At 39.5% G+C, this 26,280-nt stretch overlaps 1 protein-coding gene across 3 annotated transcripts in view; it reads left to right on the top strand.

Annotated features, from left to right (window-relative positions):
• Positions 1 to 26,280, top strand: part of ZC4H2 (zinc finger C4H2-type containing) — a 75,968-nt gene that overhangs the window by 25,365 nt on the left and 24,323 nt on the right. For all 3 annotated transcript variants that reach the window (XM_006061356.3, XM_006061355.3, XM_044936624.1), the window contains exon 2: positions 24,772 to 24,943. In XM_006061356.3, the coding sequence (XP_006061418.1) occupies positions 24,772 to 24,943 (172 nt within the window). The remainder of the gene's footprint in view (positions 1 to 24,771; positions 24,944 to 26,280) is intronic.

The following is a 26,280-nucleotide window of genomic DNA, read 5'->3' as shown; positions in this document are numbered from 1 at the left end:
GAGTCCCTTGGACTGCAAGGAGATCAAGCAAATCAATCCTAAAGGAAATCAGTCCTGAATACTCATTGGAAGGACTGATGCTGAAACTCCAATACTTTGGTGCCTGATGCGAAGAGCTGACTCATTGGAAAAGACCCTGATGCTAGGAAAGATTGAGGGCAGGAGGAGAAGGGGGCGACAGAAGATGAGATGGTTGGATGGCATCACCGACTCAATGGACATGAGTTTGAGCAAGCTCTGGCGGCTCATGATGGACACGGAAGCCTGGCATGCTGCAGTGCATGGAGTCACAAGGAATCAGACACAACTGAGAGACTAAACTGAACTGAACTGAACTGAACACAGTCAAAGGCTTTAGCGTAGTCAATGAAGTAGAAATAGATATTTTTTGGAATTCCCTGGCTTTCGCTATGATTCAATCCCATTTGATTTCTGGTGCCTCTTCCTTTTCTAAATCCAGCTTATATATCTGGAAGTTCTTGGTTCATGTACTGTTGAAGCCTAGCTTGAAGGATTTTGAATATTACTTTGCCAGCATATGAAATGAGCACAATTGTATGATAGTATAAATATTCTTTTACATTTCCTTTCTTTGGGATTGGAGTGAAAACTCACCTTTCCCAGTGTTGTGGCCTCTACTGAGTTTTCCGAATTTGCTGGCAAATTGAGAGCAGCACTTTCTCAGCCTCATCTTTAGGATTTGAATTAGTTCAACTGGAATTCCATCACCTCCACCAGCTTTGTTCGTAGTGATGCTTCCTAAGACCCACTTGACTTCACACTCCAGGACGTCTGGCTCTAGGTGAGTGACCACACCATTGTGTTTAGCTGGGTCATTAAGACCTTTCTTGTATAGTTTTCTGTGTATTCTTGCCACCTCTTCTTAATCTCCTCTGCTTCTGTTAGGTACTTGACATTTCTGTTCTTTATTGTGCCCATCTTTGCATGAAATGTTCCCTTGGTAACTCCAATTTTCTTGAAGAGATCTCTAGTCTTTCCCATTCTATTGTTTTCTTCTGTTTCTTTGCATTGTTCACTTAAGGCTTTCTTATCTCTCTTTGCTATTCTCTGGAACTCTGCATTCAGTTGTTGTTGTTGTTGTTGTTGTTGTTGTTTTGCCTTTTAGCTCCTCATCATTTCTCACCTACTTGTATAACCTCCTCAGACAACGACTTTGCCTTCTTGCATTTCTTTTTCATGCGGATGGTTTTGGTCACCACCTCCTGTACAGTGTTATGAACCTCCGTCCATAGTTCTTCAGGCACTCTGTCTATCAGATCTAATCCCTTGAATCTATTTGTTACCTCACTGTATAGTCACATGGGATTTCATTTAGGCAGTACCTGAATAGTCTCTTGGTTTTCACTACTTTATTCAACTTAAGCTTCTCTTTTGCAATAAAGAGCTCATGATATGAGCCAGTCACCTTAGGTCTTTTTTTTTTTTTTTTTTTGCTGGCTGTATAGACCTTCTCCATCTTTGGCTGCAAAGAATATCGTTGATGTCAGTTCAATTTTGACATGTGGTGATGTCCATGTGTAGAGCTGTATCTTGTGTTGTTCAAAGAGGGTGTTTGCTATGACCCGTGTGTTTTCTTGGCAAAATTCTGTTAGTCTTTGCCACACTTCATTTTGGATCCATGGCCAAACTTGCCTGTTATTCCAGGTACCTCTTGATTTCCTACTTTTGCTTTCCAATCCCCTATGATGAAAAAGAATCTTTTCTTGATGTTAGTTTTAGAAAGTGTTATAGGTCTTCCTAGAACCAATCAACCTCTACTTCTTCAGCATCAGTGTTTGTGGTATAGACTTGAATTACTGTGATGTTGAATGTCTTGCTTTGGAAAAAAAACAGATCATTGTGTTGGTTTTGTGATTTCACCAAAGTTCTGGATTTTGGACTCTTTGTTGACTATGAGGACTACTCCATTTCTTCTAAAGGGTTCTTGCCCACAGTAATATATAAAATGGTTATCTGAATTATATTTTCCCATTCCCTTCAATTTTAGTTCACTGATTCCTAAGATGTTGATGTTCATTCTTGCCATCTCCTGCTTGACCACATCCAATTTACCTTGATTCATGGACCTAACATTCCAGGTTCCTATGTGATATTGTTCTTTACAGAATTAGACTTCACTTTTACCACCAAACGCATCCACAGCTGAGCATTATTTCCATTTTGGCCCAGCCTCTTCTCCATTCTTTCCTAGTAGCATACTGGACACCTACTGACCTTGAGGGCTTATCTTCTGGTATCATATATTTTTGCCTTTTCATACTGTTCATTGGATTCTTGAGGCAAGAATACTGAAGTGGTTTGCCATTTCCTTCTCCAATGGACCATGGACCATGTTTTATGGTCCAGTTCTCACATTCATACAAGACTACTGGAAAAGGCATAGCTTTGACTAAATGGACCATTGTCAGCAAAGCAATGCCTCTGCTGTTTAATACACTGCCTATGTTTGTCATAGCTTTTCTTCCAAGGAACAAGCGCCTTTTAATCTCATGACTGCAGTCAACATCTGCAGTGATTTTGGAGCCCAAGAAAATAAAGTCTGTCACTGTTTCCATTGTTTTTCCATCTATTTGCCATGAGGTAATGAGATCGGATGCCATGATCTTAGATTTTTGTTTTTTAAAATTAATTTATTTATTTTAACTGGAGGCTAATGACTCTACAATATTGTACTGGTTTTTGCCATACATTGATATAAATCACCCATGGGTATACATGTATTCCCTATCCTGAACCCCCATTCCACCTCCATCCCCATCCCATCCCTCAGGGTCATTCCAGTGCACCAGCCCTGAGCACCCTGTCTCATGCATCGAACCTGGACTGGTGATCTGTTTCACATATGATAATATACATGTTTCAATGCTATTCTCTCAAATCATCCTACCATCACTTTCTCCCACAGAGTCCAAAAGACTGTTCTTTACATCTGTGTCTCTTTTGCTGTCTCGCATATAGGGTCATCATTACCATCTTTCTGAATCCCATATATATGCATTAGTACTGTATTGATGGTTTTCTTTCAGACTTACTTCATTCTGTATAATAGGCTCCAGTTTCATCCACCTCATTAGAACGGATTCAAATGCATTCTTTTTAATGGCTGAGTAATATTCCTTTGTGTTTATATACAAAACTTTTCTTATCCATTCATCTGCCAATGGACATATAGATTGCTTCAATGTCCTGACTATTGTAAACAGTACTGCAATGAATATTGGGGTACACGTGTCTCTTTCAATTCTGGTTTCCTTGGTGTGTATGCCCAGCAGTGGGATTGCTATGTCATATGGCAGTTCTATTTCCAGTTCTTTAAGGAATCTCCACACTGTTCTCCATAGTGGCTGTACTAGTTTGCATTCCCACCAACACTGTAAGAGGGTTCCCCTTTCTCCACACCCTCTCCAGCATTTATTATTTGTAGACTTTTTGAAAGCAGCCATTCTGACTGGCCTCAGATGGTACTTCACTGTTGTTTTGATTTGCATTTCTCTGATAATGAGTGATGTTGAGCATTTTTTCATGTGTTTGTTAGCCATCTGTATGTCTTCTTTGGAGAAATGTCTGTTTAGTTCTTTGACCCATTTTTTGACTGGGTCGTTTATTTTTCTGGAATTGAGCTGCATGACAGGCCTGTATATTTTTGAGAGTAATTCTTTGTCTGTTGCTTCATTTGCTATTATTTTCTCCCATTCTGAAGGCTGTCTTTTCACCTTGCTTAGAGTTTCCTTCTTTGTGCAAAAGCTTTTAAGCTTAATTAGGTCCCATTTGTTTATTTTTGCCTTTATTTCCATTACTCTGGGAGGTGGGTCATAGAGGATCCTGCTGTGGTTTATGTCAGAGAGTGTTTTGCCTATGTTATCTAGGAGTTTTATAGTTTCTGGTCTTATGTTTAGATCTTTAATCCATTTGGAGTTTATTTTTGTGTATGGTGTTAGAAAGTGTTCTAGTTTCATTCTTTTACAAGTGGTTGACCACTTTTCCCAGCACCACTTATTAAAGAGATTGTCGTTTCTCCATTGTATATTCTTGCCTCCTTTGTCAAAGATAAGATGTCCATAGGTGGTGGATTTATCTCTGGGCTTTCTACTTTGTTCCATTGATCTATATTTCTGTCTTTGTGTCAGTACCCTCTGTCTTGAAGACTGTACCTTTGTAGTACACCCTGAAGTCAGGCAGCTTGATTTCTTCAGGTCCATTCTTCTTTCTCAAGATTGCTTTGGCTATTCAAGGTTTTTTGGATTTCCATACAAATTGTGGAATTATTTGTTCTACGTCTCTGAAAAATACCATTGGTACTTTGATAGGGATTGCATTGAATCTATAGATTGCTTTGGGTAGTATACTAATTTTCACTATACTGATTATTCCAATACATGAACATGGTATATTTCTCCATTTATTTGTGTCTCCTTTGATTTCTTTCGTCAGTGTTTATAGTTTTCTATATATAGGGCTTTTGTTTCTGTACGTAGATTTATTCCTGAGTATTTTATACTTTTCGTTGCAATGGTGCATGGAATTGTTTCCTTAATTTCTCTTTCTGTTTTCTCATTGTTAGTATATAGGAATGCAAGGGATTTCTGTGTGTTAATTTTATATCCTGCAATTTTACTATTTTCATTGATTAGGTCTAGTAATTTTCTGGTGGAGTCTTTAGGGTTTTCTTTGTAGAGGATCCTGTCATCTGCAAACTGAGAGTTTTACTTCTTCTTTTCCAATCTGGATTCCTTTTATTTCTTTTTATTCTCTGATTGTTGTGGCTAAAACTTGCAAAACTATGTTGAATAGTAGTGCTGAGCATAGGCACCCTTGTCTTGTTCCTGACTTTAGGGGAAATGTTTTCAATTTTTCACTATTGAGGATAATGTTTGCTGTGGGTTTATCATATATAGCTTTTATTAAATTGAGATAGGTTCCTTCCATTCCTGCTTTCTGGAGGGTTTTTTTTTATCAAAAATGGATGTTGAAATTTGTCAAAGGCTTTCTCTGCATCTATTGAGATAATCATATGGTTTTTATCTTTCAATTTGTTAATGTGGTGTATTACATTGATTGATTTGCATATATTAAAGAATCCTTGCATCCCTGGGATAAAGCCCATTTGGACACGATGTATGATCTTTTAATATGTTGTTGAATTCTGTTTGCTAGACTTTTGTTAAGGATTTTTGCATCAATGTTCATCAGTGATATTGGCCTGTAGTTTTCTATTTTTGTGGCGTCTTTGTCAGGTTTTGGTATTACGGTGATGGTTGGCCTCATAGAATGAGTTTGGAAGTTTACCTTCTTCTGCAATTTTCTGGAAGACTTTGAATAGGATAGGTGTTAGCTCTTCTCTCAATTTTTGGTAGAATTCAGCTGTGAAGCTGTCTGGTCCTGAGCTTTTTTTGCTGGAAGATTTCTGATTACAGTTTTGATTTCTGTGCTTGTGATGGGTTTGTAAAGATTTTCTATGTCTTCCTGGTTCAGTTTTAGAAAGTTATACTTTTCTAAGGATTCCTCTATTTCTTCTAAGTTGTCCATTTTATTGGCATATAGTTGCTGATCGTAGTCTCTTATAATCCTTTGTATTTCTGTGTTGTCTGTTGTTATTTCTCCATTTTCATTTCTAATTTTGTTGACTTGATTCTTCTCCCTTTGTTTCTTGATGAGTCTGGCTAATGGTTTGGGGATTTTATTTATGTTCTCAAAGAACCAGCTTTTAGCCTTGTTGATTTTTGCTATGGTCTCTTTTGTTTCTTTTGCATTTATTTCTGCCCTAATTTTTGTGATTTCTTTCCTTCTACTAACCCTGTGGTTCTTCATTTCTTCCTTTTCTAGTTGCTTTAAGTGTAGAGTTAGGTTATTTATTTGACTTTTTTCTTGTTTCTTGAGGTAAGCCTGTATTCCTATGATCCTACCCCTTAGCACTGCTTTTACAGTGTCCCATAAGTTTTGGGTTGTTGTGTTTTTATTTTCATTTATTTCTATGCACATTTTGATTTATTTATTTTTTTTATTTCTTCTGTGATTTGTTATTCAGAGGTGTGTTGTTTAGCCTCCATATGTTTGTATTTTTACTAGTTTTTTTTTTTTTTTTTTTTTTCCCTGTAGTTGACATCTAATCTTACCACATTGTGATCAGAAAAGAGGCTTGGAATGATTTCAGTTTTCTTGAATTTACCAAGGCTAGATTTATGGCCCAGGATGTGGTCTATCCTGGAGAAGATTCCGTGTGCACTTGAGTAAAAGGTGAAATTCATTGTTTTGGGGTTAAATATCCTATAGATATCAATTATGTCTAACTGGTCCATTGTATCATTTAAAGTTTGTGCTTCCTTGCTAATTTTCTGTTTAGTTGATCTATCCATATGTGTGAGTGGGGTATTAAAGTCTTCCACTCTTATTGTGTTATTGTTAATTTCCCCTTTCATACTTGTTAGCATTTGTCTTACATATTTTGGCGTTCCTATGTTGGGTGCATATATATTTATAATTGTTATATCTTCTTCTTGGATTGATCCTTTTATCATTATGCATTGTCTTTCTTTGTCTCTTTTTTCACAGCCTTTATTTCAAAGTCTATTTTATCTGATATGAGTATTGCTACTCCTGCTTCCTTTTGGTCTCCTTTTGTGTGAAATATCTTTTCCCAGACCTTCACTTTCATTCTGTTTGTGTCCCTTATTTTGAGGTGGGTCTCTTGTAGACAGCATATATAGGGGTCTTGTTTTTGTATCCATTCAGCCAGTCTGTGTCTTTTGGTTGGGGCATTCAACCCATTTACATTTAAGGTAATTATTGATAAGTATGATCCTGTTGTCATTTACTTTGTTATTTTGGGTTCAAGTTTATACACCTTTTCTGTGTTTCCTGTCTAGAGAAGATCCTTTAGCATTTGTTGAAGAGCTGGTTTGGTGGTGCTGAATTCTCTCAGCTTTTGCTTGTATGTAAAGCTTTTGATTTCTCCTTCATATTTGAATGAGATCCTTGCTGGGTACAGTAATCTGGGTTGTAGGTTTTTCTCTTTCATCACTTTTAGTATGTCCTGCCATTCCCTTCTGGCCTGAACAGTTTCTATTGAAAGATCTGCTGTTATCCTTATGGGAATCCCCTGGTTTGTTATTTGTTGCCTTTCACTTGCTGCTTTTAATATTTGCTCTTTGTGTTTGATCTTTGTTAATTTGATTAATATGTGTCTTGTGTTTTGCCTTGAGTTTATCCTGTTTGGGACTCCCTGGGTTTCTTGGACTTGGGTGGCTATTTCCTTCCCCATTTTATGGAAATTTTCCACTATTATCAACTCAAGTATTTTTTCATGACCTTTCTTTTTTGTCTTCTTCTTCTGGGACTCCTATGATTCGAATGTTGGGGTGTTTGACATTGTCCCAGAGATCTCTGAGGTTGTCTTCATTTCTTTTAATTCTTTTCCTTTTTTCCTCTCTGCTTCATTTATTTCCACCATTCTATCTTCCACCTCACTTATCCTATCTTCTGCCTCAGTTATTCTACTGTTGGTTCCCTCCAGAGTGTTTTTTATCTCAGATATTGCATATTCATTATTGATTGACTCTTTTTTATTTCTTCTAGGTCCTTGTTAAACATTTCTTGCATCTTCTCAATCCTTGTCTCCAGACTATTTATCTGTAACTCCATTTTATTTTCAAGATTTTGGATCATTTTTACTATCATTATTTTGAATTCTTTTTCAGGTAGACTCCCTATCTCTTCCTCTTTTATTTGGTTTGGTGGGTATTTAACATGTTCCTTTACCTGATGAATATTTCTGTGCCTTTTTGTGTTATTTAGATTGATGTGTTTTGGGGTGGGCTTTCTGTATGCTGGAAGTTTGTGGTTCTTCTTTATTGTGGAGGTTGCTCCCTATGGGTGGGGTTGGACAAGTGGCTTGTCACGATTTCCTGGTTAGGGAAGCTTGTGTCAGTGTTCTGGTGGGTGGAAATGGATGTCTTCTCTCTGGAGTGCAATGAAGTCTCCAGTAGTGAGTCTTAAGATGTCTGTGGGTTTAATGTGACTTTCGGAAGCCTGTATGTTGAAGCTCAGGGCTATGTTCCTGTGTTGCTGGAGAATTTGCATGGTATGTCTTGCTCTGGAACTTGTTGGCTCTTGAGTGGAGCTTTGTTTCAGTGTAGGTATGGAGGCTTTTGGATGAGCTCTTGTTGATTAATGTTCCATGGAGTCAAGAGCTTTCTGGTGTTCTCAAGTTTTGGATTTAAGCCTCCTGCCTCTGGTTTTAAGTCTTATTCTTACACTAGCCTCAAGACTTCTCCATCCATACTGCACCAATGATAAAGCATCTAGGTTAATTGAGAAAAGATTCTCCACAATGAGGGACACCCAGAGAGGTTCGCTGAGTTACATGGAGAAGAGAAGAGGGCAGAGCAAGATAGAGGCGACCAGGAGGAGAAGAGAGGGCATCAAAAGGGGAGAGAGCTATCTAGCCAGTAATCAATTCCCTATGTGCTCTCCACTGTCTGGAGTACCCAGAGAGGTTCACAGAGTTATGTAGAAATGAGAAGAGGAAGGAAGGAGATAGAGATGACCAAGAGGAGAAGATGGGGAGTCAAAAGGAGAGAGACAGATCTAGCCAGTAATCAGTTCCCTAAGAATTCTCCACAGCCTGGTATACCAAAAGAGATTCACAGTGTTGGGTAGAGAAGAGAAGGTAGAGGGAAGAGATGGAGATGACCTTCATTTAGCTGTGGGGCTCATCCTAACAGCTTCGAGCCATCTGGGCAGATAAGAACTTGGTGTTCCCTCTTCTCACATCATGTATATCAGAGATCCCTAAGTGCCAGCTCCCAGGCCTGCACAGAGCTCACAAATGTGTCTTGTTCAACCCCAATCAGGCACAATAGTAACCGTCTGCACAAGTTGTCTCTCAACAGAAGGTCCTGATAAGATGCAGACAAAGTGCTGCCAGACTGGAAGAACTCAGGAGGGGCACGATCTTATCTTGAGTTATAAGTCAGCTTTTTCACTTTCCTTTTTCACCTTCATCGAGAGATCTTTAGTTCCTCTTCACTTTCTGCCATAAGGGTGTGTCATCTGCATATCTGAGGTTATTGATATTTCTCCCAGCAATCTCAATTCCACCTTGTGCTTCATCCAACCCAGCATTTCACTTGATGTACTCTGGATATAAGTTAAATAAGTGGGGTGACAATATACAGCCTTGACATACTCCTCTCCTAATTTGGAAGCAGTCCACTGTTCCATATCTGGTTCTAACTGTTGCTCCTTGCCCTGCATACAGTTTTCTCAGGAGGCAAGTAAGATGTTCTGGTATTCCCATTTCTTGAAGAATTTTCCACAGTTTGTTGTGATTCACACAGTCAAAGGCTTTAGTGTAGTCACTGAAACAAAAGTAGATGCTTTTTCTGGAATTCTCTTGGTTTCTATGATCCAATGGATGTTGGCAATTTGGTCTTGGTTTCTCTGACTTTTCTAAATCCAGCTTGAACATCTGGAAGTTCTTGATTCACGTACTGTTGAAACGTTGCTTGGAGAATTTTGCACATTACTTTGCTTGTGTGTGAAGAGGTACATTAGATAATGACAAAAGTGTGTAGCTGCCAGGAAGACCTAGCAGTCCTAAATGGGTACAAACCAACAATAGAACTGTAAAATATGTAGGACAAATCTGTTAGAATCAAAAGAGGAGAGAGACAAAGCCACAGTTATAGCTGAAGGCTTTAACATACGTCTCTCACTTGACAGAACTAGACAGAAAATCAGCAAGGGTATAGAGCTCTTACAACATCATCAATGACAGAATCTAATTAACGTTTATAGAACACTCCACTCAACAACAGGATATGCATACTTTTCAAGTGTTCATGGAACATATACCAATATAGATAGATGATATTCTGGGATATAAAAAAATTATACAGAGTGAAGTAAGCCAGAAAGAAAAACACCAATACAGTATACTAATGCATATATATGGAATTTAGAAAGATGGTAATGATAACCCTGTATGCGAGACAGCAAAAGAGACAAAGATGTATAGAACAGTCTTTTGGACTCTGTGGGAGAGGGCGAGGGTGGGATGTTTTGGGAGAATGGCATTGAAACATGTATAATATCATATAAGAAACAAATCGCCAGTCCAGGTTCAATGCAGGATACAGGATGCTTGGGGCTGGTGCACTAGGATGACCCAGAGGGATGGTATGGAGAGAGAGGTGGAGGGGGCTTCAGGATGGGGAACACGTGTACACCCATGACAGATGCATGTTGATGTATAGTAAAAATAATACAATATTGTAAAGTAATTAGCCTCCAATTAAAATAAATAAATTTAAATTAAAAACTAATAATAAAAGGAAATAAAATGAGGTTAACGTTGATAAATAAATAAATATTAAAAATTAACAAATTTAAAGAATGGAAGTACAGAGTGTTTTCTCTGACATTAATAAATTCAAAATAGAAATCAGAAAAAAAGTACCAAGGAAGTCTGTAAGTATTTGAATTATATAAAAAACACTTCTAAAATAATGCATGTTTTAAAGATGAAGCCTCAAGGGAACTAAAAATACATGGAAAATATTGAAAACTCAGAAGTGACCACAGGACTGGAAAAGGTCAGTTTTCATTCCAATCCCAAAGAAAGGCAATGCCAAAGAATGCTCAAACTACCGCACAATTGCACTCATCTCACACGCTAATAAAGTAATGCTCAAAATTCTCCAAGCCAGGCTTCAGCAATATGTGAACCGTGAACTTCCTGATGTTCAAGCTGGTTTTAGAAAAGGCAGAGGAACCAGAGATCAAATTGCCAACATCCGCTGGATCATGGAAAAAGCAAGAGAGTTCCAGAAAAACATCTATTTCTGCTCTATTGACTATGCCGAAGCCTTTGACTGTGTGGATCACAACAAACTGTGGAAAATTCTGAAAGAGATGGGAATACCAGACCACCTGACTTGCGTCTTGAGATATCTGTATGCAGGTCAAGAAGCAACAGTTAGAACTGGACTTGGAACAACAGACTGGTTCCAAATAGGAAAAGGAGTACATCAAGGCTGTATATTGTCACTCTGCTTATTTAACTTATATGCAGAGTACATCATGAGAAATGCTGGACTGGAAGAAACACAAGCTGGAATCAAGATTGCTGGGAGAAATATCAATAACCTCAGATATGCAGATGACATCACCCTTATGGCATAAAGTGAACAGGAACTAAAAAGCCTCTTGATGAAAGTGTAAGTGGAGAGTGAAAAAGTTGGCTTAAAGCTCAACATTCAGAAAACGAAGATCATGGCATCCGGTCCCATCACTTCATGGGAAATAGATGGGGAAACAGTGGAAACAGTGTCAGACTTTATTTTTTGGGGCTCCAAAATCACTGCAGATGGTGACTGCAGCCATGAAATTAAAAGACGCTTACTCCTTGGAAGGAAAGTTATGACCAACCTAGATAGCATATTCAAAAGCAAAGATATTACTTTTCCAACAAAGGTCCATCTAGTCAAGGCTATGGTTTTTCCAGTGGTCATGTATGGATGTGAGAGTTGGACTGTGAAGAAGGCTGAGCACTGAAGAATTGATGCTTTTGAACTGTAGTGTCGGAGAAGATTCTTGAGAGTCCATTGGACTGCAAGAAGATCCAACCAGTCCATTCTGAAGATCAGCCCTGGGATTTCTTTGGAAGGAATGATGGTAAAGCTGAAACTCCAGTACTTTGGCCACCTCATGTGAAGACTTGACTCATTGGAAAAGACTGTGATGCTGGGAGGGATTGGGGGCAGGAGGAGAAGGGGACGACAGAGGATGAGATGGCTGGATGGCATCACTGAGTCGATGGACGTGAGTCTGAGTGAACTCCAGGGGTTGGTGATAGACAGGGAGGCCTGGCGTGCTGCGATTCATGGGGTCGCAAAGAGTCGGACATGACTAAGTGACTGAACTGAACTGAACTGAGCGAAAATGAAAATTAAACATATCAAAATGTGTGGGATACCACAAAAGTAGTGGTGAGAGGGAAATATGACCTACAAATACTTACATTAGAACAGAGGAAATACTTCTAATTAATAATTTTAGCTCCCGCCTCAAATAACTAGAAAAGAAGAGCAGAACAAATGTATGGCAGGCAGAATATAGGGAATAATACAAATAAGACCAGATACCAATGATTCAAAACAGGAACAAAACAATAGGGAAATCAATTAAACAGAAAGCTGATCATTTGAAAAATATGCAAAATTGAAAAACCTCTAGCAAAATTAACAGAAAAGAGAGAAGACACAAATTATGGATATCAGGAATGGAACAGAAGCTATCACTACTAAACCCACAGATTTCAAAAGAAGAGCAAGAGAATACTCTGAACAACTCTCAGTTCAGTTCAGTTCAGTTCAGTTGCTCAGTAGTGTCTGACTCTTTGCGACCCCATGAATCGCAGCACGCAAGGCTTCACTGTCCATCACCAACTCACGGAGTTTACTCAGACTCACGTCCATAGAGTTGGTGATGCCATCCAGCCATCTCATTCTCTGTCGTCCCCTTCTCCTCCTGCCCCCAATCCCTTCCAGCATCAGTCTTTTCCAATGAGTCAACTCTTCACATGAGGTGGCCAAAGTACTGGAGTTTCAGCTTTACCATCATTCCTTCCAAAGAACACCCAGGACTGATCTCCTTCAGAATGGACTGGTTGGATCTCCTTGCAGTCCAAGGCACTCTCAAGAGTCTTCTCCAACACCACATTCTAAAGCATCCATTCTTCGGCACTCAGCTTTCTTCACAGTCCAACTCTCACATCCATACATGACCACTGGAAAAACCATAGCCTTGACTAGACGGACCTTTGTTTTCAAAGTAATGTCTCTGCTTTTCAATATGCTATCTAGGTTGGTCATAACTTTCCTTCCAAGGAGTAAGCATCTTTTAATTTCGTGGCTGCAGTCACCATCTGCAGTGATTTTGGAGCCCAGAAAAATAAAGTTTGATACTGTTTCCCCATCTATTTCCCATGTAGTGATGGGGCCAGATGCCATGATCTTCGTTTTATGAATATTGAGCTTTAAGCCAACTTTTTGACTCTCTTCTTTCCCTTTCATCAAGAGGCTTTTTAGTTCCTCTTCACTTTCTGCCATAAGGGTGGTGTCAACTGCATATCTGAGTTTATTTATATTTCTCCTGCCAATCTTGATTCCAGCTTGTGCTTCTTCCAGCCCAGCGTTTCTCATGATGTACTCTGCATATAAGCTAAATAAGCAGGATGACAATATACAGCCTTGACGTACTCCTTTTCCTATTTGGAACCTGTCTGTTGTTCCATGTCCAGTTCGAACTGTTGCTTCCTGACCTGCATATAGGTTTCTCAAGACATAGGTCAGGTGGTCTGGTATTCCCATCTCTTTCAGAATTTTCCACAGTTTGTTGTGATTCACACAGTCAAAGGCTTTGGCATAGTCAATAAAGCAGAAATAGATGTTTTTCTTTAACTCTCTTGCTTTTTCCATGATCCAGCTGATGTAGGCAATTTGATCTCTGGTTCCTCTGCCTTTTCTAAAATCAGCTTGAAAATCTGGAAGTTCACAGTTCACGTATTGCTGAAGCCTGGCTTGGAGAATTTCGAGCATTACTACTTTACTAGCGTATGAGATGAATGCAATTGTGTGGTAGTTTGAGCATTCTTTGGCATTGCCTTTCTTTGGGATTGGAATGAAAACTGACTTTTTCCAGTCCTGTGGCCACTGCTGAGTTTTCCAAATTTGCTGGCATATCCAGTGCAGCACTTTCACAGCATCATCTTTCAGGATTTGAAATAGCTCAACTGGAATTCCATCACCTCCACTAGCTTTGTTCATAGTGATGCTTTCTAAGGCCCACTTGACTTCACATTCCAGGATGTCTGGCTCTAGGTGAGTGATCATACCATCATGATTATCTTGGTTGTGAAGCTCTTTTTTTGTACAGTTCTTCTTTGTATTCTTGCCACCTCTTCTTAATATCTTCTGCTTCTGTTAGGTGCATACCATTTCTGTCCTTTATCGAGCCCATCTTTGCATGAAATGTTTCCTTGGTATCTCTAATTTTCTTGAAGAGATCTCTCGTCTTTCCCATTCTGTTGTCTTCCTCTATTTCTTTGAATTGATAGCTGAGGAAGGCTTTCTTATCTCTTCTTGCTATTCTTTGGAACTCTGCATTTAGATGCTTATATCTTTCCCTTTCTCCTTTGCTTTTCGCTTCTCTTCTTTTCACAGCTATTTGTAAGGCCTCCCCAGACAGCCATTTTGCTTTTTTGCATTTCTTTTCCATGGGGATGGTCTTGATCCCTGTCTCCTGTACAATGTCACATACCTCCATCCATAGTTCATCAGGCACTCTGTCTATCAGATCTAGTCCCTTAAGTCTATTTCTCACTTCCACTGTATAATCATAGGTGATTTGATTTAGGTCATACCTGAATAGTCTAGTGGTTTTCCCTACTTTCTTCAATTTAAGTCTGAATTTGGCAATAAAGAGCTCATGATGTGAGCCACAGTCAGCTCCCATTCTTGTTTTTGCTGACTATATAGAGCTTCTCCATCTTTGGCTGTAAAGAATATAATCTGAACAACTCTAGCTGTGTAAATTAAAGAAATTACATGAAATGGAGAAATTCTCAAAAAAAAAAAAAAAAAAACACTACCATAACTATTCCAATATAGAATAGATAAATTGAATAACCCTGAAACTATTTAGAAAATTAAAAATTTTTAATTTAATTTTGAAACTCCCCAAACGAGAACTTCCATGCCCATTTGCTTTCACTGGAAAAGTCTACCAAATGGTTAAACAGAATTAACCTCAACTCTTAACAGTCTCTCCAGAAAGCAGAATTGGAAAGAACACTTTTCCATTTATTTTATGTCTTAATTTTATGTCTTTTACATCTTAATTTTATGTCTTAATGTCCTGATACCAATTTCAGGTAAAGAGAGTACAAGGAAATTACAAACTAAAATCTTCCATGGTTATAGATGTAAAAATCATCATCAAAGTATTAACAAATAGAATTCAACTATATATAAAAAGAAATGACCCCATGACCATAAGAGATTTATTCTAGAGATGCAAGGTTAATTTGTTATTAAAAAATCAATCAATGTTACATATCATTTTAAAAGGCTAAGCAAGAAAAATATCATGATTATGTCCAGAAATACAGATAAAACACTTGACAAAATTCAGCACATATTTATGATAAAATCTCTTAAAAAGCTATGAGTCGGGGAGGGGGATGGTGGGAGTACTTTCTCAACTTGATAAAATACATCTGCAAATAGCCTTTGGCTAGCTAACATTACACTTGTGAAAAAACGAATGCTGTCCCACTTAGATCATGAGCAAAGCAAGGATGTCCACTCTCAGCACTGCTAGTCAATATAGCTCTAGAGGTTAGACAAGAAAGTAAATTAAAGACATACAATATGGAAAGAGAAATAAAACTGTTCTTGTTTTCAGATAACGTGATTTGGAATGTAGGAAATCCTGATAAGTCAATAACAAAACAAACTCCTATGTCTAATAAGTGAGTCAACAAGATTGCAAAATTAAGATCAGCACTATAAATAGCAATATGCATGTGGAAACTATGTTTACAAAGTATGAAACCACTTACAAGTATTCAGAAGCATGAAATACCTAAGTTTGACAAAGATTTAACCAAAAATGTATAGCACTTTTTGCTGAAAACTACAAAATGCTAATAAAAGAAATCAAAGGAGATTTGAATAGAAGGACACTGTATTCAGGGTTTAGAAGATGAGTCAATATAATAAAGACACAAATCCTCCCAAATCAATATACAACTTTAACAAAATTCCCACCAAAATCCAAGAAAGATTTTTGGTAGATATAGACAAAATTATTCTAAAATGTATATGGCAAGGCAAAAGAACTAGAATAGCTAAAAGAATCTTGAGATATAAAAATAAAGTGGTAGAAATCACACTTCCTGGTTTCAAAACATATTACATAGCTACAGTGATTAAAACTGGGTGATATCAGCAAAGGGACAGACATATAGATAATTGGAACAAAATTGAGAAGCCAGAAATTGACCCATAGAAGTATAGCCAAGTGATTTTTGACAGGTGAAAAAGTAATCCAACAAAGGAAGGACAGTCTTTGCAACAAACGGTGCTGAAGCCATTGCATATCCATAAGCAGGATAGACCACTGCTAAGAGGTAACTGTAGTACCATCAAAAGCCGTAATAATACAGCTGTCCCTCCACTAAAGGATGGGCCAGGCTCCCCGCCCCCCAACCCCGAGAAAATGACTTTAGAAATAACAGTAAATAACTCTGCTTCCCTCTCATAATAAGGAGTCAGCCCTTCTGCTCCTTAGTTGGGGTCTGCAGTCCTTGGCATTTCTTGCCACAGTGGACAATAGAAAAAGGCTCCAAACACCTTGGACTGTGACTACCCTGGGCCTCATACCCAAAGGACAAAGTTGCCATTTTGCTGATGACAGTCCTCCTCCTGAAGGAGAGAAAATACCATGGTGCTTTGAGGAAGCCTTTGTGCCTTTGATTTTCCAAATCCAGGCAACATTTTAACTGTGACCCCACCAGGTGAAAACCTTTGGTTTATTTTTATTTAATCTGGGATTACAGTGTATCCTGCCCAACAACTTGGAGTTGTCTATAAGCAATATTGGACATGGATGGAAGACATGGAGGAGGAAGGATTAGATAAAAGGCACTCACCCAAGCAGGGAAATGTATGCTATGTTGATTTATACAAAGTGTCAATGAGAGAGACCTCTTACCCCTGATTTCTCACCCCTGATTTTAGTACTAATTGCTAGTATCTTAACTGAATAGATTACAAATTAGAAAGGCTTGAGCCAGCCCTATAAAATTCCACTATTCTTATGCTAATGATTATTATAATCTTAGTAAGTGGTAATATACCTTGCTTCTCATGCTAGTACATGTGCACACATGCATACACATACATTATACATACATTGTACCCATTGTAGACTCTTTATAACAAAGTTTAAACCACTATGGTAAAGGAGATAGCCATAACAGAAGAGATGGGCAGTGTGGGCAGGGAGAGGTACTATTTGTTGACTGCCCACCATGTGCCGTATACTCTGCTTGGGAACTTTTCCTGTCTTAGCTCATTTAACCCTTACCATGCAACCTGTGAAAGTTAAGTGCTGTTATTATTCCTGTTTTACTTATGAGGAGACCAGGGTTGAGAGAAGTAAAATAAGATAATCAGATTATATCACTCTCCTGCTGCTTAAATTTCTATAACAATTATCCCTTCTCCAGAAGATAAATGTACTAACTCCTTATCTCAGTCCCCAGGCTGTATTCTGGCAACTTCCCTACCTTCATCTCAGACACTTTCTCCCCCTATACACACACCTCTTGCAGTAGATGTTCCAGCCACACTGACCTTTTTTCAGTTCCTCTAATGTGTCATGTCCTTTTCAGTTCCAGGGCCATTGCTAATAGTATTCTCTCTGCCTGAAATACTCTACTCAGTGTCTATCTGCTACCCACCAGCTACGTCCTACATATTCTCCAGGTCTTAGCTTAGATGTCACATTCTCAGGTTCTCAAGGAAGCTTCCCCTGACTGCCCCCTTGACTATGGTGCCCCTCAGAATATGTTAGAACCCTTTGGTGTGTCCTTCCATTGTAATCTGCATCTCATCCATATTATTCATCACTTTGTTTTACATATGTTCAGGGTCTATTTTCCTCATTAGAGGAAGCTTCTTCTCCACAGACTGTCCTGTTTCTCCACTCTATCTCTAGCAGCTAGTACAGTGGCTGGCATGTGATAGACGTTCCATAAGTATTTGTTGAATGAATGTATCATTAAGCCCTCTATAATTGGTACAGAATCAGTGCACAATGAATACAATTAAACTATAAATATAGTTGTTATTCATAATGTCTAAGGGCAAATAGCTAGTCAGAGGCAGAATTAGGAATTATTCTCTATCTGAATCTAAAGCTAATGTTCCTTTCATAATATGGTTCTGCACAAATGGGTTCTAGGCCCAGCACTGCCACAGACTGGCTGTATGAATCAGAGTGAGGCACTGTATCACTCTGAATCTCAGTTATCCCTTTTGTAGATTGACGTAGGGATAGTGAAATTTAGAGTGCTCTATATATCATCTCAATTCAGTTCAGTCGCTCAGTTCAGATCAGATCAGATCAGTCGCTCAGTCGTGTCCAACTCTTTGAGACCCCATGAATCGCAGTACGCCAGGCCTCCCTGTCCATCACCAACTCCCGGAGTTCACTCAGACTCACGTCCATCGAGTCAGTGATGCCATCCAGCCATCTCATCCTCTGTCGTCCCCTTCTCCTCTTGTCCCCAATACCTCCCAGCATCAGAGTCTTTTCCAATGAGTCAACTCTTCGCATGAGGTGGCCAAAGTACTGGAGTTTCAGCTTCAGCATCATTCCTTCCAAAGAAATCCCAGGGCTGATCTCCTTCAGAATGGACTGGTTGGATCTCCTTGCAGTCCAAGGGACTCTCAAGAGTCTTCTCCAACACCACAGTTCAAAAGCATCAATTCTTCAGCGCTCAGTCTTCTTCACAGTCCAACTCTCACATCCATACATGACCAGAGGAAAAACCATAGCCTTGACTAGACGAACCTTTGTTGACAAAGTAATGTCTCTGCTTTTGAATATGCTATCTAGGTTGGTCATAACTTTCCTTCCAAGCAGTAAGCGTCTTTTAATTTCATGGCTGCAGTCACCATCTGCAGTGAGTCACTCAGTCATGTCCAGCATTTTGCGATCCAATGGACTACAGCACGCCAGTCTTCCCTGTCCATCACCAGCTCCTGGAGTTTGCTCAAACGTGTTTCTCGAGTTAGTGATGACATCCAACCATCTCATCTTCTGTGGTCCCCTTTTCCTCCTGCCTTCAATCTTTCCCAGCATCAGGGGCTTTTCCATGAGTCAATTCTTCATATCAGGTGGCCAAAGTATTGTAGCTTCAGCTTCCGTTCTTCCAATGAACATTCAAGATTGATTTCCTTTAGGATTGACTGGTTTAATCTCCTTGAAGTCCAAGGGTCTCTCAAGAGTCTTCTCCAATACTGCAATTCCAAAGCATCAATTCTTTGGCATTCAGCTTTCTTTATGGGCCAACTCTCACATCCATACATGACTACTGGAAAAACCATAGCTTTGACTAGACAGACCTTTGTTGACAAAGTAATGTCTCTGCATTTTAATACGCAGTCTAGGTTTGTCAGAGCTTTTCTTCCAAGGAGCAAGCACCTTTTAATCTCATGGCTGCAGTCACCATCTGCCGTGATTTTGGAACTCAAGAAAATAAAGTCTGTCACTGTTTCCATTGTTTCCCAATCTATTGCCATTGAAGTGTTGGGACCAGATGCCATCATCTTTATGTTTTGAATGTTGAGTTTTAAGCCAGCTTTCTCATTTTCCTCGTTCACTTTCATCAGGAGGCTCTTTAGTTCCTCTTTGCTTTCTGACAAAAGGGTGGAGTTATCTGCATATCTGAGGTTATTGATATTTCTCCCAGCAATCTTGATTCCAGCTTGTGCTTCCTCAGTCTGGCATTTGCATGATGTACTTTGCATATAACTTAAATAAGCAGAGTGACAATATACAGCCTTGACGTACTCCTTTCCCAATTTGGAAGCAATCCATTGCTGCATATCTGGTTCTAACTGTTGCTTCTTGACCTGCATATATGTTTCTCAGGAGGCAAGAAAGGTGATCTGGTATTTCCATCTCTTAAAGAATATTCCAGTTTGTTATGATCCACATAGTCAAAGGCTTTAGTGTAGTCAGTGCAGCAAAAGTAAATTGTTTTTTCCAGAATTCTTTTGCTTTTTCTTTGATCCAATGAATATTGGCTATTTGATCTCTGGTTCCTCTGCCACTTATAAATCTGGCTTGTACATCTGGAAATACTCAGTTCACATACTGTTGAAGCCTTGCTTGGAGAATTTTGAGCATTACTTTGCTAGCACATGAGATGATTGCAATTGTGCGGTAGTTTGAACATTCTTTGGCATTGCCTTTTTTTGGGATTCGAATGAAAACTGACCTTTTCCAGTCCTGTGGGAACTGCTGAGTTTTCCAAATTTGCTGGCATGTTGAGTGTAGCACTTTCTCAGCATCATCTTTTAGGGTTTTAAATAGCTCAGCTGGAATTCTATCACCTCCACTAACTTTGTTCATAGTGATGCTTCCTAAGGCCCACTTAACTTCACACTCCAGGAGTCTGGCTCTAGGCGAGTGATCATACCATCGTGGTTATCTGGGTCATTAAGATATTTTTTGTGTAGTTTTCTGTGTGTTCTTGCCACCTCTTCTTAATACCTTCTGCTTCTGTTAGGTCCATACCATTTCTGTCCTTTATTATGCCCATCTTTGCATGAAATGTTCCCTTGGTATCTCTAATTTTCTAGAAGAGATCTCTAGTCTTTCCCATTCTGTTGTTTTCCTCTATTTCTTTGCATTGATCACTGAGGAAGGCTTTCTTATCTCTCCTTGCTATTCTTTGAAACTCTGCATTCAGATGGATATATCTTTCTTTTTCTCCTTTGCCTTTTTCTTCTCTCTCTCTCTCTCTTTTTTTTTTTTTTTTTTGACAATTTATAGGGTCTTCTCAGACAACCTTTTTGTATTTCTCTTTCTTGGGGGTGGTTTTGACCACAGCCTTCTGTAAAATGTTATGAACCTCCATTCATAGTTCTTCAGGCACTCTATCAAATCTTATCCCTGGAATTTATGTGTCACTTCCACTGTATAATCATAAGGGATTTGATTTTGGTCATTCCTGAATAGTGTAGTGGTTTCCCCTACTTTCTTCAATTTAATTCTGAATTTTGCAATAAGGAATTCATGATCTGAGACACAGTCAGCACCCAGTCTTGTTTTTGCTGACTATATAGAGTTTCTACATCTTTGGATGCAAAGAACGTAATCAGTCTGATTTGGGTGTTGACCATCTGGTAATGTCCATGTGTGGAGTTGTCTCTTGTATTGTTGGAAGAGGGTGTTTTCTATGACCAGTGCATTCTCTTGTCCAAACTCTGTTAGCCTCTGTCCTGCTTCATTTTGTATTCCAAGGCCAAACTGCCTTTGATTGAGTCTCTCCTGCAGAGTCACGGATCAGCAGTGGCCACCATGGGGATAGGGGCTCTGGCTGCAGCAAACCTAGAAGGTGCTGTGTGTGGCATAACTCTTCTTGAAGAAGGTTGCCTTTAGCCCCGTCATAGAGCCACCAAGCAGATGGCCCACAAACTGTAAAACAATTATATCAAAGAAGTTCTCACACTGTTGCAAAAGTTGTAGGGCCCACAACAGATTCCCCAACCTGGATTTCTGGCAAAGGGACTGAGACTCTAGGGAGCCCTGAGTAATCTAGTGGAAAAGAATAGAAGTGTAGATGTGAGGGGCTCCAAATAGTGGATTAATCGACAAGGAAAAACCATTATCATCCCTCTATAAGGTAGTTGAGCAGATATCCCAAGAACACTCAATATGTTTATTATGCCCTTTAGCCTGGTAACTCCCATCAGGCCATGTGGAGTAGTGGGTGGCATTAGAGAGCCCTGAGTTCAAACGCCAACATCCCATTTACTAGCTCTCTTGTCTTGGGCAACTTACCATCCCGAACCCCCAATTTACTTTTTTACAAATGGGATAATAATATCCATCCTTTTAACCTTTCCTAAGGTAAAAGCAATATAATAACTTGAAAAGAAATTTTTGAATATTGAAAGGAAAAAATCCCCCTATCATCAGCTACCCACTAACATAATTCTTTCTGTGGTTCTGTGCCATTGAGGATCACTTTTTGAGGCAGGAGCCACAGGCAGTGTTAATAAAGGAGAGAGAATGAAGACAGAAACAGGCTGAGGTCAGAGGCCAGGGTGTGGATCAAGAATAACCATGGGATGGATGGACTGAGGCAGATAAGAAAGCCAGCTAGAGAGGTAGAATAAAGGAGATACCTAATCTGAGTAATAGAAAATGGTTAGACAGAACTTGAGAACCAGAAAGTAGAGAGCAAGTTGGAGGACAACAGTGTGCCCTGGAGTGGCTTCCTTCCTAAATTTTAAGGCTCTTTCACTTAGGCAGGCTTCAGTGGTCCCAAAGAGCCTTGAAACTGTACTCTTGCCAATTTTGTTTAGTCACATGCACATGTATTTTGAAATTGCATCTTAGTGTATATACGTTTTAATTTTTTTACTGAGTATCTTCAACATTTTCTGGTCACAAGTCTTAATAATGATTCTTCTTTTTAGTATCTGCCAAACAGTCCAATTTCACTTGTAGTCCAGAAAACATATCCATGTGTATTAACTTTTTGCTTCCTTAACTTATTTCCTTAGAATAAAGTGGGATTACTGAGCACAATGGTATGCATCTGTGAATTAACAACCAGAAATAGGCTTTATTTTTCTAAGGAAAGAAATGAACTGCAGTTCTTCCCATCCCCTGCCTCTTCTGGAACTGATGAGGAGACCCTATAGAGTTGTGTGCTCCAATATGAGAGCCATTATTCCCATGTGACTGTTAAAATTTAATTTTAATTGATTAATTAAAATTAAACAAAATTCAAAATTCAATTCCTCACTTGCATTAGCCATATTTTGAATGCTCAGTAGCTACATGAAACAGAAGACATTAAGAAGACATGGCAAGAATACACAGGCGAATGGTACAAAAAAGATCTTAATGACCCAGATAACTATGATGGTGTGATCATTTACCTAGAGCCAGACAACTTGGAGTGTGAAGTCAAGTGGGCCTGAGGAAGCATTACTACAGAAAAAGCTAGCGGAAGTTATGGAATTCCAGCTGAGCTATTTCAAATCCTAAAAGATGATGCTGAGAAAGTGCTGCATTCAATATGCCAGCAAATTTGGAAAACTCAGCAGTGGCCAAAGGACTGGAAAAAGTCAGTTTTCATTCCAATCCCAAAGAAAGGCAATGCCAAAGAATGTTCAAACTACTGCACAATTGTACTCATTTCACATACTAGCAAGGCAATGTTCAAAATCCTTCAAGCCAGGTTTCAACAGCATGTCAACCGAGAACTTCCAGATGTACAAGCTGAATTTAGAAAAGGCAGAGGAATCAGAGATCAACTTACCAACATCTGATGGGCCATAGAAAAAGCAGCGGAATTCCAGGAAAAAACATCTACATTTGCTTCATTGACTATGCTAAAGCCTTTGACCATGTAGATCACAAGAAACTGTGGAAAATCCTTAAAGGGATGGGAATACCAGGCCACCTTACCTGCCTCCTGAGAAACCTGTGTAAGGAGAAGAGACAACAGTAAGAACTGGACATGGAACAATGTACTGGTTCCAGATTGGGAAAGGAGTAGGTCAAGGCTGTATGTTATCACCCTCCTTATTTAACTCACATACAGAGTACGTCATGGGAGATGGCAGATTGAATGAAGCTCAAGCTGGAGTCAAGATTTCCAGGAGAAATACCAACAACTTCAGATATGCAGATGACACCACCCTAATGGCAGAAAGCAAAGAAGAACTAAAGAGCCTCTTGCTGAAAGTGAAAGAGGAAAATGAAAATGCTGGCTAAAAACTAAATATTCATAAAACTAAGATCATGGCATCTACCACTTCATGGCATATAGAAGGGAGAAAAGTGGAAGCAGTGGCAGGTTTTATTTACTTGGGCTCCAAAATCACTGTGGATGGTGACTGGAGCCATAAAATTAAATGACACTTGTCTTTTAGAAGGAAAGCTATGACAAACCTAGTCAGTGTATTAAAAAACAGAGACATTACTTTGCCAACAAATATCCATATAGTCAAAGCTATGGTTTTCCAGTAGTCATGTATGGATGTGAGATTTGGAATATAAAGAAAGCTGAGCACTGAAGAATTGATGCTTTTGAACTGTGATGTTGGAGAAGACTCTTGAGAGTCCCTTTGACTGCAAGGAGATCAAACCAGTCAATCCTAAAGGAAATCAACCTTGAATATTCATTGCAAGGACTGATGGTGAAGCTGAAGCTCCAATACTTTGGCCACCTAATGCGATCTTACTCATTGGAAAAGACCCTGATGCTGGTAAAGATTGAAGGCAGGAGGAGAAGGGGACAAGAGAGGATGAGACGGTTGGATGGCATCACTGATTCAATAGACATGAGTTTGAGCAATCTCCGGGAAATAGTGAAGAAGATGGAAACCTGGCGTGCTGCAGTCCATGGGGTCATAAGGTGTCAGACATGGCCGAGGGACTGAACAATAACAAAGCTACATGTGCTTGGTGGCCACTGTATTATAAAGCATAGGTACAGAAGATTTCCTCCATTGTAGAAAATGTATTGGGTAGTGCTTATCTAGAGTTTTTTTTGTTTTGTTTTGTTTTGTTTTCCGGATGTTGTGTTATGAGACTTTCCTGTTCATTGGGACTGTTTAGCATTTCTGTCTCATGTCCATTAAATGCTAATGGTACTCTCCCTTAAATTAATCTACCAGCTAAAACCTGACCCACATTTGCGAATGTTCCATCAAGGAACTCAATCACCCACATTTGAGACTCACTGAGCTTTTATGTTAGAAGAATCCCCTACCTTTGTGGGCATATCTTCAGGTTGCTTCTGCCTAAAGAGAGGGAAACTTAGAAAGATGACTTAACAAGATAGCCCTGGCTCAGGGCCTAACTCTGTACTCCATTCTCCCTTTCCTTCCTCCTCCTGCTGATCTGTTTCCTCCATTTGGGGGACTGCAGGAACAAGACCCTGCAGATGGAAAAGATCAAAACCCGTTTGAAGGCTGAGTTTGAGGCCCTTGAATCAGAGGAGAGGCACCTGAAGGAATACAAGCAGGAGATGGACCTCCTGCTACAGGAGAAGATGGCCCATGTGGAGGAACTCCGACTCATCCACGCTGATATCAATGTGGTATGTGGCTGGCTGCCTGAAGTCTATTTCTGGGCACTTTGCGGAGGAATAGGCTGTAGTGAGTGCTGTGACCTCTCCTCAAGACGTGACTGTGGCCAACTTAGGGGAGTAGACATCAGGCTGTGGTGAAATGGAAGAATCTAGGAGTTCTGAGATCCAGCCCTGGTTCTGTCACTGATTGACTGTGTATCACTGGACAAGTTCCTTCTCTCTGGGCCTCATTTTCCCTCTCTGTGCCATGAGAGGGATTCAGCCACTTCTGAGATCTTATTCAGCTCTGATGTGCTCTGATTCTGGGAGTCTGGGAGTTGAGAGCTAGCCTTGGAGAAAAGCAGAGCAGGCAGATGCCTCTGATGGTGGGGTTGGGTGGGGGGACTGAGCAGGCAGATGCCTCTGGGGTCCAACTTAAATTTAGGGCTCCAAAGCTTTCAACTAGGCCAAACAAATCATCTTTGCCAGCCTACCAAGCTGGGGCTCCCTCATTTGAGTATCTCTTTTGGAGACTGTTAGAATGCGGGGAATGAACTGACTGCTAAGGTGACAGGTTTCCCACTTTTTAGAGTTATTAAAGCATAGTCTGGATGATCACCTGTCTGGGCAATGGTATTGGTGATTCCTTCACCAGGAGGGAGATTGGAGGTGCTGATCTGTAAGGCTCTTCCCAACCCTTAGAGCCTATGATAATGAGAAATAGTTTTGTTTTGTTTTTAAATTACATTTGAAGGAGCTAAGTTTCCATTCTTGGGAAACTCATTTATCTGGCAATATTTCTTTCCTGATATTGCCAGGCCTAGGATCTTAAAGAAAATATGAATGCAATTTGGATAATAGTTACTTGGGATTTTCTGTGTCACAAGATCACAGGATATGAGGGTCTTATTAAGAGTTGGTAGTTCTGCTACCAGCTAACCAAGCATAGAGAAAAAACAAGATATGAATCACAAAGGGGCTGAAAATCTGGACCAGTGGATCTCAAACTTGAACATGCCTCATAAGTCATCTAGAGGTCCTATTAAAACACAGATTGTTGGACTCCACCCCAGAATCTGATTGCTTATATCTGGGGTGGTACCTGAGAACTTACATTCCTAATGAGTTCCCAGCTGATTCTGCTTATCTGGTAACTGCATTTTGGGAAACACTGATCTAGGAGAAGGGCCACTGGCCTGGGAGACAGAAGCCCTGAGGCTTTTCCTAGACTTTGCTCCTAAGAAGCATTTCTCTGAGGAAGTTCCTTCTTCTCTCTGAGTCTCAATTCTCTGACCTGTAAAATGGTGGTGGTGTGTGTACTACATGAGTTCTAAGGACCATTCCACCTTTAAGGTTCTATATTTGAA

This window comes from Bubalus bubalis, chromosome X (assembly GCF_019923935.1).
Source record: "Bubalus bubalis isolate 160015118507 breed Murrah chromosome X, NDDB_SH_1, whole genome shotgun sequence".
Taxonomy (NCBI): Eukaryota; Metazoa; Chordata; class Mammalia; order Artiodactyla; family Bovidae; genus Bubalus; species Bubalus bubalis.
Note: the sequence above shows the minus strand (reverse complement) of the source record. Positions and strands in the feature narration are given on the sequence as shown.